This window comes from Rasamsonia byssochlamydoides (genome assembly GCF_041956645.1).
Source record: "Rasamsonia byssochlamydoides strain NRRL 3658 unplaced genomic scaffold VTN77scaffold_14, whole genome shotgun sequence".
Lineage (NCBI taxonomy): Eukaryota > Fungi > Ascomycota > Eurotiomycetes > Eurotiales > Trichocomaceae > Rasamsonia > Rasamsonia byssochlamydoides.
Genome location: NW_027192397.1, coordinates 93,956 through 107,659, shown reverse-complemented (window position 1 = coordinate 107,659; position 13,704 = coordinate 93,956). Strand labels below are relative to the sequence as shown.

Below are 13,704 nucleotides of genomic sequence, written 5' to 3'. Positions count from 1 at the left end.
CCCACCTCCCTCTCCCGGACAGTGGAGTGGAAGACAGGACGAGAATTGAAAAGACATGACGGTGATAAGACGGAAGTGAGGAGCACCTACGACACCATTTGAGGACGTTTCCTCTTCGTCCCGCGCGACGAGGCATTATGCGAGCCATTCCCATCCACCAATTGTTCACTCCCGGACTCGGCCCCCGATGAATCACCATCGGGACTCTGCATGGGGTCAGCATTCTTGGATTGCCGAGCGGTCTGCAGCGGAGAAGCTTTGACGACAGGGACAGCGGTGGTCGGCATTGTGATATCGCGAAGCGTCAGTCGACCAACCAGCGACGACGTCATCTAATTCCGACCAGGCCCATCGAGAAGAAAAAGGGAAAAAAAAAACTGAGATCGGCAGACGAAGGCGGATTAGCGCGGCAATTGAGACAGAATGAGAGATCCGTTTGAAGATGATTGCTCGTGGATTGAGAGTCGGAAGCAGCAATCGAGAGAGCTCTCTTCTACTGGTTCCTGTTTCCCTGGGTCGCGCTTTCTCAGTTCGGCAAAACGGGGTTCGCTCGGCCCCAGCGCACAACCCCGCAAAATGGCTGATCTCCACCATTGAGCTAATCCAGACATGGTTAGCCTGTTGTTTTCGGCGGCACGGGGATGGTTCGGGGGTCTCGGGGGGGATTGCACCGAACCTGGGCACACCACCGATGGCAGAAGACCAAAAGACCATTCTGAGAGGATTACTATGATTAAGCCCGCGATGGAAGAGGCAGGCACGGACTTGTTTCCGGTTAATTATTTTCCGGGACTGCCGTCGCTGCACCGAGCATTTGTTTATATACCGAGGCCGTCTTCCTTTCTCCAGTTCTCCCTCGTTCTGCTATCAAGGTATCACACGGTGCGACTGTTTCTTTTTCCAGGCACCTTTTTTGTCCATTGCACCCGTGGGACCTGTTTCTGCACGACTTAGAGCCCTCCCGTGACAACATGGCGACCGCGACATTCCCCGTCATCAAACATGTGAGGACGTTTGTGGTTCAGGGTGTGGGCTCTGGGGGAGACTACCACAATGTAGGTCCAATCCTGCTTGCAATTGGCGTGCTTCAGGTCAGCGCTGAGATCGTCACAGGTCAAAGGTGGGCATTGGCTGGTTGATAGCCCCATCTCGACTCCGATGGCTCGGTGGGAGCAGTACCGCGCGTCGAGAACGAGCTGGGGTATCAACGTGTTGGGTTCGTTCTGTGTCGAGATCGAGACCAGCGATGGCACCAAAGGGTTTGCGACCGGTTTTGGAGGCCCTCCCGCCTGCTGGCTGGTCCATCAGCATTTTGAGCGGTTCCTTATCGGCGCAGGTAAGAAACAAGACTCTTACAAACTAACGCGACTGGACTGACTGGTGTTTTCTTCTCAGACCCCCGTGACCATAACGACCTCTTTGAGAAGATGTACCGAGCATCCATGTTCTACGGACGTAAAGGCCTTCCCGTTGCTGTCATCTCCGTCATTGATCTGGCCCTTTGGGACCTGGTCGGCAAGATTCGCAAGGAGCCCGTCTACAAGATGATCGGGGGAGCAACCCGCAAGAGGCTGCACTTCTACTGCACCGGACCCCAACCGGGTGCCGCCAAGGAGGCGGGCTTCATCGGAGCCAAGGTGCCCCTGCCGTACGGACCGGACGAGGGTATTGATGGCTTGTTGCGAAACATCGAATTTCTCCGCAAGCACCGAGAGGCCGTCGGACCGGATTTCCCCTTGCGCGTGGATTGCTACATGTCGCTCAACGTCTCCTACACCATCGAGCTGGTCAAGCGGGCCGAGGCCGAGGGACTGCACATTGACTGGTGGGAAGAATGTCTTGCACCGGACGACTTTGATGGCCACGCCCTGCTCAAGAAGGCGCACCCGACGGTCAAGTTCACCACGGGCGAACACGAGTACTCCCGATACGGGTTCCGGAAGCTGGTCGAGGGCCGCAATCTGGACATCATCCAGCCGGATGTGATGTGGCTGGGCGGGTTGACAGAGTTGCTCAAGGTGTCGGCGCTGGCAGCCGCCTACGATATCCCGGTGGTCCCGCACGCCTCGGGGCCGTATTCCTACCACTTTGTCGTCTCTCAACCCAACACGCCGTTCCAGGAGTACCTCGCCAATTCGGCAGACGGCCGCACCGTGGAGCCGGTGTTTGGAAATCTGTTCCTGAACGAGCCGATCCCGGTGAAGGGATACATTGATGTGAGCGAGCTGGACAAGCCCGGGTTTGGCCTAGAGTTGAACCCGGCTGCTCCGTTGATCCCGGCGTCTGCGCTGCTGACTCCGGCGCCTGCGAAGAGCCTGACCTTGCCGGCGGAGAGTGAGCAGGAGGCCAACGGGGCTTGAACAGTTGCATGCAGTTGCAAGCAACTGCATGGAGTGTATGAAGTTGACAGCATGACATGAGCTTTCTTTTTTTTTTATTTTCAGCGAGGCATTTTATATGGCCTTTGTGGATATATTGTACGGAGTACAACTTTTCTTTCTCTTCTGTCTATATCTATATTTTCCACTGCTGCTAGTCAATGTACAACATAGACTGAGTGAAGAGCGAAAGAGGCGACTTGAATGGAGGTATATTGCACAGAACTAGACTGAGATAGGATTGCATTCAGTGAAACCAGGTGTAAGTTGCAACGCGTCAGTCCTGCCTGTCCGTAGATAAAGACTGTGAAAAGAAACAACAGTTAATACTCGCATCGAACCCATCCATCATCCTTTCGTTATAACAGTATTTTGTTATGAAACTAATCTAATACCGTAGGAACCATCCATGGTTCGGCCTGCCCACCGAGGAGATGTGGGTCTCTTCCCCGCTCGGGCGATCATTACCCCGAGAACCCCGACGGCCAGCTCCACCGCGGGGTCGGTCACGTTCCAAGGAATGCAGGCAACCAGAAGACAAAAGAAGGACATGCGGCGAGGGGATAATACGTCTCTCCATTCAGGACAGGAATAAATAAATAGGCGGATACATATACAGTAGATATATGATGGGATGAGATTCGTAGTAGTATTTGACTGAGCAACGTAGGTTAGATAGATGAATAGCTGCGGTTCTAGCAACGACGCGTGCCACACAACAAATATCCGACAGTTATAGTCCTAATTGCCGACACTTACCTGGTACATATCCACAGTACAATCATCGAATTTCTCTGTGTCAAGAGCTCAATTCTGTTTTTCCTTGTCCCCTTCTCACTACATAACTCTCTCTTTCCCACATTTCAAGATTTATCCTCTTTCAATTCCCTCTCCGACGTGCCCCACTCGTCGATACAAATCAATTTGAAAATACCTACCCACATACCTGCCCAGATTGATACCTGTCCCATTGAACGAACGCATCATCTCTGGTGTACAGTTACACAAATTGAAATGCCTTCCCCGCGACTCCTGGCAGGCAAGGTCGCTGCCATCACGGGTGGATTGACGGGAATCGGACGGGTGCATATACTCTTCTGCAGAAAAAAAAATACAGAAGGAAAGAAGAAAGATAGAACTGACTGGGTTTCATCCAGGCCATCGCTCTCGAATACCTCCACCAAGGCGCCAAAGTCGCCGTCAACCATCTCGGTGCACCTGGCGAGGAGGAGCTTGTCGAGGCCTTTCACAGAGATGCTGCTGTAGTCATTGCAGCTGAGCAGCAAGAAGAAGAAGAACAGCAGGAACAAAGGTTCATCACCGTCCCGGGCGATATTTCGCTTCCGGAGACGAGCACGAAATTTGTCGCCAGGACGGTCGAGGCGTTTGGTCGGTTGGACGTGTTTGTGAGCAATGCGGGGGTGTGTCAGTTTGCGGAGTTTTTGCAGTAAGATCTGTTTATCCAACTATCCACTATCCTTTCTTTTTTCTACTTTCTGCTACAAGATGGCTGACGCTGGCACAGCATTGAACCCAGCCTCCTCAACCAAACCGTCTCGATCAACCTCTCCGGTGCCTTCTTCGCAACCCAAGCCGCCGCGCGCCAGATGGCGCTCCACCAGTCGCCGCCAGGCGGCTCCATCATCGGAATCAGCTCCATCTCCGCGCTCGTCGGCGGCGGACAGCAGACGCACTACACGCCCACAAAGGCTGGGGTGCTGTCCCTGATGCAGTCGACGGCCGTGGCGCTGGGCAAGTACGGCATCCGATGCAACGCCCTCCTGCCGGGGACGATCCGCACGCAGCTGAACGAGGAGGACCTGAGCAATGAGAAGAAGCGCGCGTATATGGAGGGACGGATCCCGCTGGGAAGGTTGGGGCAGCCGAAGGATTTGGCGGGGCCGGCAGTGTTTTTGGCTTCGGATGAGTTGAGCGGTTATGTGGTGAGTCTGCTGTCCCTGCTGGATTGAACTCGATGATCTGACCTGACCTGACCTGTCTACATAGACCGGAGCACAGATCCTCGTCGACGGAGGAGCATTCGTCAACCTGCAGTGAAGAAAATTGGAATAAATTCCGGTTTATCTCTGTTGTCCATCTCCTTTGACATGACGAATATATAATTTCTATGAATGAAGCTGCATAGGATGGTCTATGTTGGACTGCATATATTATTTTTCACTACCTACTTGTACATGCTGCCAGTATGGTTCTTCTCTGTACATGTACATAACGTATGTATAAGCCTTAAACGACTCGTATGTATCTAAATCTCCAACCTATACGCCTTCACCGCAACTCCTCCCCAAACCCCCTTCTTCTGCTCCTCCGTCAACCCACGTCCTTCCAACACGCCCTCGACGATGCTCCTCCATCGCCGCCACGAGACCTCGTTCCCACCCCCTCCGATGTTGCACACGGGCCAGTCGGAGCCAAACAGCACGCGCTCGGGCCCGAAGGTGTCGAACACGGCGTCCGTCCAGGGCTGTAGCCGGTCGACCAGCGCGTCGATGTCTGGTTCGGGGGTGGACGACAGCGGCGGTAGCTCTGACAGCGCACCAGACAGCTTCATGTAGGTCGTTGGGTGGGCGGCCATGGCGGTGATGAGGGCTTTCCATTCGATGAAATCGGCGTGTGTCGTGATCGACTCAGGGGTGGAATATGGGAGGCGGAGGTTTGGTTTGCAGAGGTGATCTAGACGTTTTTTTTTTCTGGTCAGACGATTCTGCTGAAGAAGGAAGTCATTGAAAACTGGTAATTGAACATTGGAGAGAGAGGGTTGGAACTCACTAATGACGAAAACAACCCTTTCCTCCTCGCCCACCCCCTCGTAGACTTTCTGCATCATCTCCACCGCTTCTCGCAGCTGCCAAAGCCCACCCTGTCTCGCGTCAATCCCCAGATCAAACACCAGCTTCTGCCGACCCAGCCATTTCAGCCCCTCGACAAACCCCGGGTTGAGCATCGTCCCCGCGGGCTTATCCTGGAGGAGGTACCGCACACCGCGGACTTTCTTCCAGACCTCCTCCGTGCGGGCGCGCTGCTTGGCAAGAGACAGGTACCGGGCCAGCGCGTCCGGGCCAGCGGGGACAGGCGCCCAGGGCACGATGCCCAGACACAACGAGCGGTCCGCAGGCTGGTGGCCTTCGCCGGAGATGGGCTCGCCTAGGGCAATGCGGGTTAGCAGCGAGACTTCGTCCAGCGCGTGCGTCCAGCCGGCATCGTCGAGTGACGAGATGCGATCTGTCTCGAGGAAGACGAATCCGCGGAGGTACGTCGTTGTCGTCTCGTCAGGAGAAGTCGGGACGGTTTGGGTGGCAGTGCGGTACTCGTCGATCGAGTGTTGCGCGCCGAGGGGATTGTCGGGGCCATGCCAGGCCAGTGTGGGGAGATGTGCCTGGGGGAAGAGGTGGATATGCGAGTCGACAATGGGGATTGGCATGTCGCAGTTTCTTTCTTGCTTTTTCCCTCTTGTGACAGTATATATATTTTTCTCACACGCTGGCTGACTGTAGAAATATCCCGTGCTGTCGTTCTGTCTGTCTATAATGCGGGGTTGTTCTAGATAATAATTAGAAAATGGCCAGAGATGATTGGACAGGAAATCGATCTATAAGAAGTCGGTACTTATTACCTCCTCCTCCTCCAAGTTGAAGATTGGGGGAAAGAATTATGATAATGAAGGTGATACTTCAAGTGTTACAAGTGGAAGATCTCAAGTTCATAATCGGACAGAAACTCTGATAGAAGTTGCATCGTTCTTCCTGCCTTGTCGGCGACCATTATGCCGAGCAATCGTCCGACTAATTGACATATTTAACCGGCATCGCGATTAGGACTGGGTGGGCCAGTGCCTCAACAACGGAGATAAAACTACCCGGGTACTCTAGATATGGCAAAAATATACATGCACACAGGTCCATTGATCTATTTATATTTATCTCATCCATTTGCAGAGGTTTTGTTTCATCCTTCCCCGCAGTTTGAGGTCCATCTCCATCCATGGATCTCGATTTGAGTCTTAATCCATCCACCCCGTCGTTTTAAGCCTATCTACTACCTACCCAACCACAACAGTCAACTAACCGATACTGTTGGCGCCAACGAGATTGATTGACAAGCTCACTAACCCTGTCTTAGTATCTGGAAGAACCGATCTACCTACCTAAACTTACCAAGCTCCTCCCTTCCCCGCAAAACCCCGCCCTCCTTCTGCTCTGCGGCCTACTCGATGGTCCATCCCCCAGCGATGTCTAACGTACGACGGACGGTACGACCAGGGTATTATTCCACATCAGCTTCCAACACTGTGATCAAGCTTATACCCTTGCTCGTACCCATGTCATGGCTTATCGCCAAGGTTGTCCCCCTCCTCTCTCAAAGAGACCAACAACCTTATCCGAGGTAGAAGGACAGGAAAGAGGAAAGAGAGGAGGGGGTCCCTCAGTTGAACTGGAAGAATCCCGTTGTTAATCATATATCATAAATTCGACCCTATCAGCCACGCTGTATACTACTACATACACACTGCACAGGATACCTACACACACACGCGAGCATGCTACTCCCATCGTTCGTTTCTCTACGCTCGTAACTCCCCTGGAAGAGACATCTCCACACAAATACAAACTCAACCCACATGATCGCGAAAGGCAATTCACTTGAGCCCGAAATCCCTCAGAAGTACAAAGCTGTCGTCTATGACCGTCCGGGGACCATTTCGACGAAGGTCGTCGAGCTGGATGTTCCCGAACCAGGGAACGGGGAGGTTCTTATCCGGTTGTACGTGTTGTACTAGTTCAGTTCTTTCATCCTTGGAGTGAAATACGAAAGAAATAGAAATGGGGGAGGGGGGAAAGGCCTTGTTATATCCACCGAGCTTGACAGCAAGTTATGCTGATGGGAACCTCCAGAACACATTCCGGTGTCTGTCATTCTGACCTCGGTGTCATGACGAACACGGTATGAGAAAATTGACCAGTCAATGCGTCAAGTCGATCCTTATCTCTGACATCTACCGTCACAGTGGAAAACACTCCCTCTCCCAACCCAACCCAACCAGGTCGGCGGCCACGAAGGCGTAGGCCATGTCGTCAAGCTGGGGCCTGGTACAGAATCCTCCCGCCTCAAGATCGGCGACAGGGTCGGCATCAAATGGGTTTCCAGCGCTTGTACCAACTGCTGTGAGCAGCATCCTTTTTAACTAGCATCCTACTTAAGTAGCAGTCTGGAATAAATCATGGTACTGATTTACTCAGTGGCCTGCCTATCTGGTTCAGACGGCCTCTGCTTCGACCAAAAGATCTCTGGATACTATACACCCGGCACCTTCCAGCAGTATGCCCTGGGCCCAGCAAATTACGTCACCCCCATCCCCGACGGTCTATCCTCCGCTGACGCCGCACCAATGCTCTGCGCCGGCGTCACCGTCTACGCCGCTCTCAAACGCAGCAAGGCCCAGCCAGGGGACTGGGTGGTCATCTTGGGCGCAGGCGGCGGGTTGGGCCATCTCGCATGCCAGCTGGCCAGCCGAGGCATGGGGTTCCGGGTCATCGGGATCGATCACGGCGGTAAGGAGGAGCTGGTCAGGGCGTCGGGCGCAGAGCATTTCGTCGATGTGACCAAGTTCGCCTCCTCTAAGGACAGTGACATTGCAAGCCACGTCAAGTCGCTGACGAGCGGCGGGCTGGGCGCCCACGCAGTCATCGTCTGCACAGCCGCCAACTCCGCATACGCGCAGTCTGTGAGATTCCTCCGGTTCAACGGGACAGTGGTCTGCGTCGGCATCCCAGAGGGCGACCTCCTGCCCATCGCGAGCGCTGCACCGGGACCCATCGTCTCGGGACAGTATACCATCACCGGCTCCGCCGTGGGGAATCGCAAGGACGCCCTCGAGACGATGGAGTATGCTGCGAGGGGCATCCTCAAGGCGCACTATCAAATCGAGAAGATGGAAAATCTGACCAGTGTTTTTGAGAGAATGAACAGGGGGGAGTTGCAGGGGAGGGTTGTGCTGGATTTGTCGGACGATTGATTCTGTGGTATATTATAGTCCTGTCGATGTAAATGGATTTACTGTACGTACCTATGTCAACTGTCACTGATCATCGTGATAATGAATGCACAACTTGTATTATCCAATTTATCGGCCAACCTTAAGAGTAGTACTACTAACAGTCCTACTCTCTTATCGCTCCTCCAATTATATATTTTTGTTAAGGGACATTTTCTTCGTGATTAGGCATAATAAAGGGATAAATCCATTCTACTTTATTCCTTTATCCCCTTCCCATGATAGGTAGAATAGCAATCACTTCAGATTTTCATTATTAATAGCTTATTACTTACTTTATACCATCAAGGTATTATAGAGGCAATATTATAGTCAAATTAAAGGGGGACTTGCTTCAATTCATTGTAGTGGCAACCAGATATCAACAGGGGAAATTGATCTGATCATAAGGAGCTCATCTTCGCTCCAACCATATGGACTACTAGACGGTGCGAGCTCATCGCTGGGGTATTGTCCAATTACTAAGACACGGTATCATAATTGAAACAGACCTGACCAGCTCCCTCCTATAGACTGTCATGACAATATGAATTGCGTTATCTTGTCCTTCCTTCTTCCAATCACTGATATTTTTTTTCCGAGTCCAATGGACCAAGGTCATGAGCAACCAACTGACTGGACTGGCGCTTATCTTGCATGCAGTCCATGCCTACAGTCCATCCTTTTAATTAATAAAGCCTTGGGTAGATACAAATACTAGAGTCTCTGACTAATCCCGTGACTGGCCCAATATGCAGGTGGAAAGTATAATATTTAATCTCGGTGATTATTTTCTACAACTCCGTCTACATCATACCCAATCAGCACCTACCTAGTAGTTCTAGGAACCAACAACTAACGATGGATTAATCAATCACTCAACCAGTCAATAAATTCATCCAACAATGAATACCTGTCTGGTTCTTTCCCCCGCAGTTTGGGTCGACGACTCGACGGGCGATAGATTGGTTGGATGGTAAGCTCTGGGTTTGAATCCCTCTGGCGCTTATTGATTGGAAATGCACATCACCGTTGTCAACATACAGTTGTGTAGTACAGTACACATCATTTTTCTCTTTCTTTCTTGGATTCTGATATGCATGTATGCACGTATGTGATTGTGCATCTGAATTCTTTTAGCTTGGACTCTTATCTACCGACTGGAGAACTAACTGTTGGTTTACTCAGACAACACTAGGTTCCTGATTCCTTCCGTGTGCAATTGCTGTAGGAGCGTCTATCTTGATCCACAACCTGCAACTACCAACTACTCGAGATTTGTCACCTCGTCCAGGCCGACCTGAACTCTTCTGGGCAAAAGTTGTTGGGAGAGGATCACCAAAAGAATTTCTGCGATAGCCGCTGACTTCCACTCCAAATGACCTCCTGCCAAACCACTAACGCCAAGAGAAGCCATTATTTCTTCATACCAGGCCTGAAGAATGATTGTCCAGGTGTGTAATACTGTACGGAGCATTGTTCTCACAGGCGACAAGGATTGTTCCGGTTAGTCGCTCCCAAGACCAAACAGGCGGGACACCAGCCAGGATCTGTGCAGCTTCTCCACGAGCTTGTGCCATGAACTGTCATGCCCACTCATGAGCAGCTACCCTGGTAAGTACCCGGCAACAATGGTGATAAAACTACAATAATGATGATGAGTCAGGCAGGGTTGGAGGTGATATCCGACGGCACAGGAGGCGTCTTCCTGGCGACTCGACCATTCTTCTGAGGCTGAAGAGGAGCAGCAGACAATCCTTACGCGAACGCCTTCTCCATCGATCGATCAGCTTCAGGCACTCTCCAAGTCTGCCTTCCCTGACCTTCGGGTTCGGGGTTTGTTGGTAGCACCCTGCTGGCTAACACCGGGCTGCAGATGACAGAGTCCTGTTCAGAGAAAATCTTGAATCCCAAACCCACCACTCCCCACCCAACAAAGGATCTGGCGGCGGTTAAGAAGAGGCTTTTCATTATGATAGAGATGGACAGGAGGGTGATTCCATCCTGGATGGAAAGGCTCCCACGGCGCCGCCAGGCCCAGCTGGGCACTCGCCAGCGGCGCAGACGTCGACAATTCGATGTCAACGTCTGGGTGCACATTCCACTACTTAATTAACATGATGGGGCGGTGTTCTGTTCTGCGTGCGCCATGGCGGTCCCACCGTTCAGTCGGCTTCCATCGCCAACCGTCAGCTAGTTAGTTCGGATTCCCCCATGCCTAAGACCGACCCACAGAGTCAGCTAACTGATAGCTATTCAGCACCAGCCGACCTAGCTTGCAGGGGTTTTACCGCTTTTTAAGCATGCGCGTTTAGCCAAAGCCCGTGCACTGGATCTGTCAGCGTCGGCGAACTAATAACTACCGGGCTATTAAGGAACCGGCTTGTCATGGGACTCGTGGCTGTACGGAGTATATCATCCATTTCCAGCGTTGGAGACTTGGACTCCACTAACGACTGCTAACACTGGTGACTTGCGCCTCGCTTCGTCCTGCAGTACGGAGTACCAGACAGACACTCTCAGAGATGATACAGTAACAGTAGTTCGACCAGCGGGCACTCTGCAAGATGAACCCCGTCTTCAGTAATAATATGTCAAAAAACTCACACAAAGAGGAAACAGTTAGCCGCCTACTGTCCCTTCGAAGCTTGTCCAACACTCAGGTAGATTACAGATGAAAGAAAAAAGTCAGCACCAACATCGTCAGCTGTATGACTGTCTCTGTCTGGTCTTTAGACCTGCGCCGCGAAGATGGAAATCGACATCTCTCATCCAGTCCCTCTACATCACCGGACTCACTGTCTGCCTTGGATAAGACGCCGCGGCGCATCGTTCCATCTTTTCGAAAGAAATGAGGATTTCACCTCCCTTTCATTACCCTCCAGACAAGATCTGGCCCGTTACCAAGATGTTGTCTAGTGGACCATCGATCACTCTAATTGGTTGCGCGTCTGACGGTTGATATGGATACATGGCGGCTCCGGACGGCGTCCCATCCCCTGATCCCTTTGTTTAATTTTTAAAGTTACCCTGTTCTTTGGTTCCCCGATCCCCCCGTCTTTCTGACTCCCTCACTCCTCTGCACTACGACTACCGGTGCCATGATTTTCTGTATCCGGGTTGCTTCTTGTCATTCCCCTAAGCGCCGCCTGTCTGGTGCCGCATTGTGGCTCATTGGATATTCTGGCTCGGGGGCGCCATGGTTACCCTTCTAGATGTTGTGTCTGCCAGTGCCACATGTGCAGTCATCCATAATTTCTGCGGCGAAGCTTGGTGCGGCTGTTGAACGGCGTCTTCTCCTCCGTCTTTCTTTCTGCTTATGTGATGGAGGAGTCACTATTGCTGTGCCGACGTTGGTTCAATGGATCCAAGGTGCCCACCGTCATCCGTGGTTCGGAAGAAACTCTATATATATTCCCCTTGGACCGTCTCCAGAGCCGCAACTGACAGCACACTTTGACCATTCATCTTCGGTGCTTATGTCTCCTCCTACGAAACAGCTCGGGAAGCTCTCCATTGGCGAGAATATGCCAACCACCCGTTCCCAGGCTCGGAGAGCCCAGGACGCGGAGGCCCCTCGTCACGATGAGGATGACACCGACGATGTCTCTGATGATGCCCCGGGAAATGAGAGCGACGAGACTGAAGAAGAAGAGGAGGAGGAGGAGGAAGACAACCAACCGCTTGCACGTATGGTCCGGGCGAGGTCCAAGATCGTCTATGATCTCGAGAGCCTGGAAATGGAGTCGAGGGCTCGTGCGCTCGCCGGGCTGACTGGACAATTCGACGTGATATACTGCCGTGAGACACCGGGTGTATATGAATTCCAGCTGGCAGAACGACCACTGGTTCGAATCCGCGCCGGGGCGCCTGAATGCACCTGCTCCGAGTTTGAGAATCGGCCGGACATTGCTTGTCGACACATCTTTGTAAGTACCTCTCTTTTGACTCCTTTCATATGTGGGGCGCTCATAGATTTTTTGGGATAGTGGCTTGTGGATCAGCTGTACGACAGCATCTCCCCCCGAACCCCTCCTCCTGGTGTGCCCCTATCCAGTGGCGGATTCTCTCCCAAACTGCCCCGCCTTGATGAGCTCCTCCACGATCGATTGGAAGCAGTGGCGGAACACTTGGACTGGCAGTATGTTCCGGGCACCGCGTCCCCGTCTGGGTCCGACCCCGAGAACGGCGGGATGACCCGCCAGGACAAGGTTCGCGACATCATGTCTGCTTTCAGTGAAATCCTCCCGGAGGAGTTCCGCCGAGATCTTGTGGAAACGACGGACCAGCGACGAACTCCAGAGCAGTGCGTTGTGCAGGGTGACTTCGAAGCTACCCTGTTCCGGCTCGCGGTGCACGACGACAATGTCTATACCAGTCTCCGCAAGGCCATGCCCGCGGGCGCGTGTGCAGCCATCTACTTCGACAAGATCCAGAAGCGATCGCGGGACCTCCTTGCTCAATTCGATGTCTACCGCGACACGGGGCGACTCCCTGTGGGGGAGCGACCCCTGGACGTGAAAGAAGTTGCGCAGCGGCTGCGACAGAACGTCAACCGGATCCAGGCCAACCTATCGGTCCGAATCCCATACGGCAGCAAAGGGGCGGCGCAAGCGCTCGTGATGCTGCTTCAGGAAGTCAGCACACGCAACATCGATGCGTTTGAGGGCAACCGATGGGGTCGTGTTGCGCCTCCGGGCGAAGATGAAGATGATCGGAACCTTTACGAGCAGCTGATCGGGCAGGCCAATGAGGCTGAGGGCCTGTTCGTGTTGGATGCGCTGGAGGAGCTCCCGTCGTCCGTTTTGCGGCAGTATCTACCGCATCTCAACGAGATTCTCGGCAAGATCGAGATCAACCGGGCTCCGTCACCGTATGTGCTGAAGCTGAAGTCGTTGATCCACGATGCCGAGTCGGGTGCGACGACGTCGAGGGCCAAGAGACCTGCGACTGGGCCAGCTGGAGGCAGCCAGAAGCGGACCAAGTAGACGACTCCAACACATTTTCATGAACGTGATGGGCAAGGCGTATTACCAGCGACCCTTTTTGTTGTATGCCCATCATACCCCTAGCAGCGTTGTATGTAGTCTTTACTGCATCGACTGATATCACTCACTATCACTTCACTTCATCAGGCTGGACCATGCTTTCATTCCTTCTGTCTATAGTTATGAAATAAAATTTCAATGAATTGCATTCATTCACTCCTTACACTCCATCTACAGTTGCAGTCAGTCTCATGGCTAGATGCCATGGCCAAAAAAAGCATAGCAT

The 13,704-nt window shown here is 52.7% G+C and overlaps 6 protein-coding genes across 6 annotated transcripts; 5 read left to right on the top strand and 1 right to left on the bottom strand.

Moving 5' to 3' along the window:
* Positions 1-971: 971 nt before the first annotated feature.
* Positions 972-2,360, top strand: VTN77DRAFT_1708 (uncharacterized protein; the record flags this gene model as incomplete). The annotated part of the gene is made up of 3 exons (XM_069417469.1): positions 972-1,055; positions 1,114-1,336; positions 1,396-2,360. 3 exons carry the CDS (start codon positions 972-974, stop codon positions 2,358-2,360), a joined length of 1,272 nt encoding a protein of 423 aa, XP_069279813.1.
* Positions 2,361-3,392: 1,032 nt separating this feature from the next.
* Positions 3,393-4,436, top strand: VTN77DRAFT_1707 (uncharacterized protein; the record flags this gene model as incomplete). Its single annotated transcript, XM_069417468.1, has 4 exons — positions 3,393-3,461; positions 3,536-3,825; positions 3,904-4,321; positions 4,386-4,436. The coding sequence occupies 4 exons, from the start codon at positions 3,393-3,395 to the stop codon at positions 4,434-4,436; spliced, it is 828 nt and encodes a 275-aa protein (XP_069279812.1).
* Positions 4,437-4,644: 208 nt separating this feature from the next.
* VTN77DRAFT_1706 (uncharacterized protein) lies at positions 4,645-5,820 on the bottom strand (the record flags this gene model as incomplete). The annotated part of the gene is made up of 2 exons (XM_069417467.1): positions 4,645-5,072; positions 5,169-5,820. 2 exons carry the CDS (start codon positions 5,818-5,820, stop codon positions 4,645-4,647), a joined length of 1,080 nt encoding a protein of 359 aa, XP_069279811.1.
* Positions 5,821-7,017: 1,197 nt separating this feature from the next.
* VTN77DRAFT_1705 (uncharacterized protein) lies at positions 7,018-8,412 on the top strand (the record flags this gene model as incomplete). The annotated part of the gene is made up of 4 exons (XM_069417466.1): positions 7,018-7,160; positions 7,292-7,340; positions 7,405-7,561; positions 7,637-8,412. 4 exons carry the CDS (start codon positions 7,018-7,020, stop codon positions 8,410-8,412), a joined length of 1,125 nt encoding a protein of 374 aa, XP_069279810.1.
* A 1,606-nt stretch (positions 8,413-10,018) lies between these two features.
* Positions 10,019-10,278, top strand: VTN77DRAFT_1704 (uncharacterized protein; the record flags this gene model as incomplete). Its single annotated transcript, XM_069417465.1, has 2 exons — positions 10,019-10,044; positions 10,101-10,278. 2 exons carry the CDS (start codon positions 10,019-10,021, stop codon positions 10,276-10,278), a joined length of 204 nt encoding a protein of 67 aa, XP_069279809.1.
* A 1,631-nt stretch (positions 10,279-11,909) lies between these two features.
* Positions 11,910-13,418, top strand: VTN77DRAFT_1703 (uncharacterized protein; the record flags this gene model as incomplete). Its single annotated transcript, XM_069417464.1, has 2 exons — positions 11,910-12,359; positions 12,420-13,418. 2 exons carry the CDS (start codon positions 11,910-11,912, stop codon positions 13,416-13,418), a joined length of 1,449 nt encoding a protein of 482 aa, XP_069279808.1.
* Between the last annotated feature and the right edge of the window lie 286 nt (positions 13,419-13,704).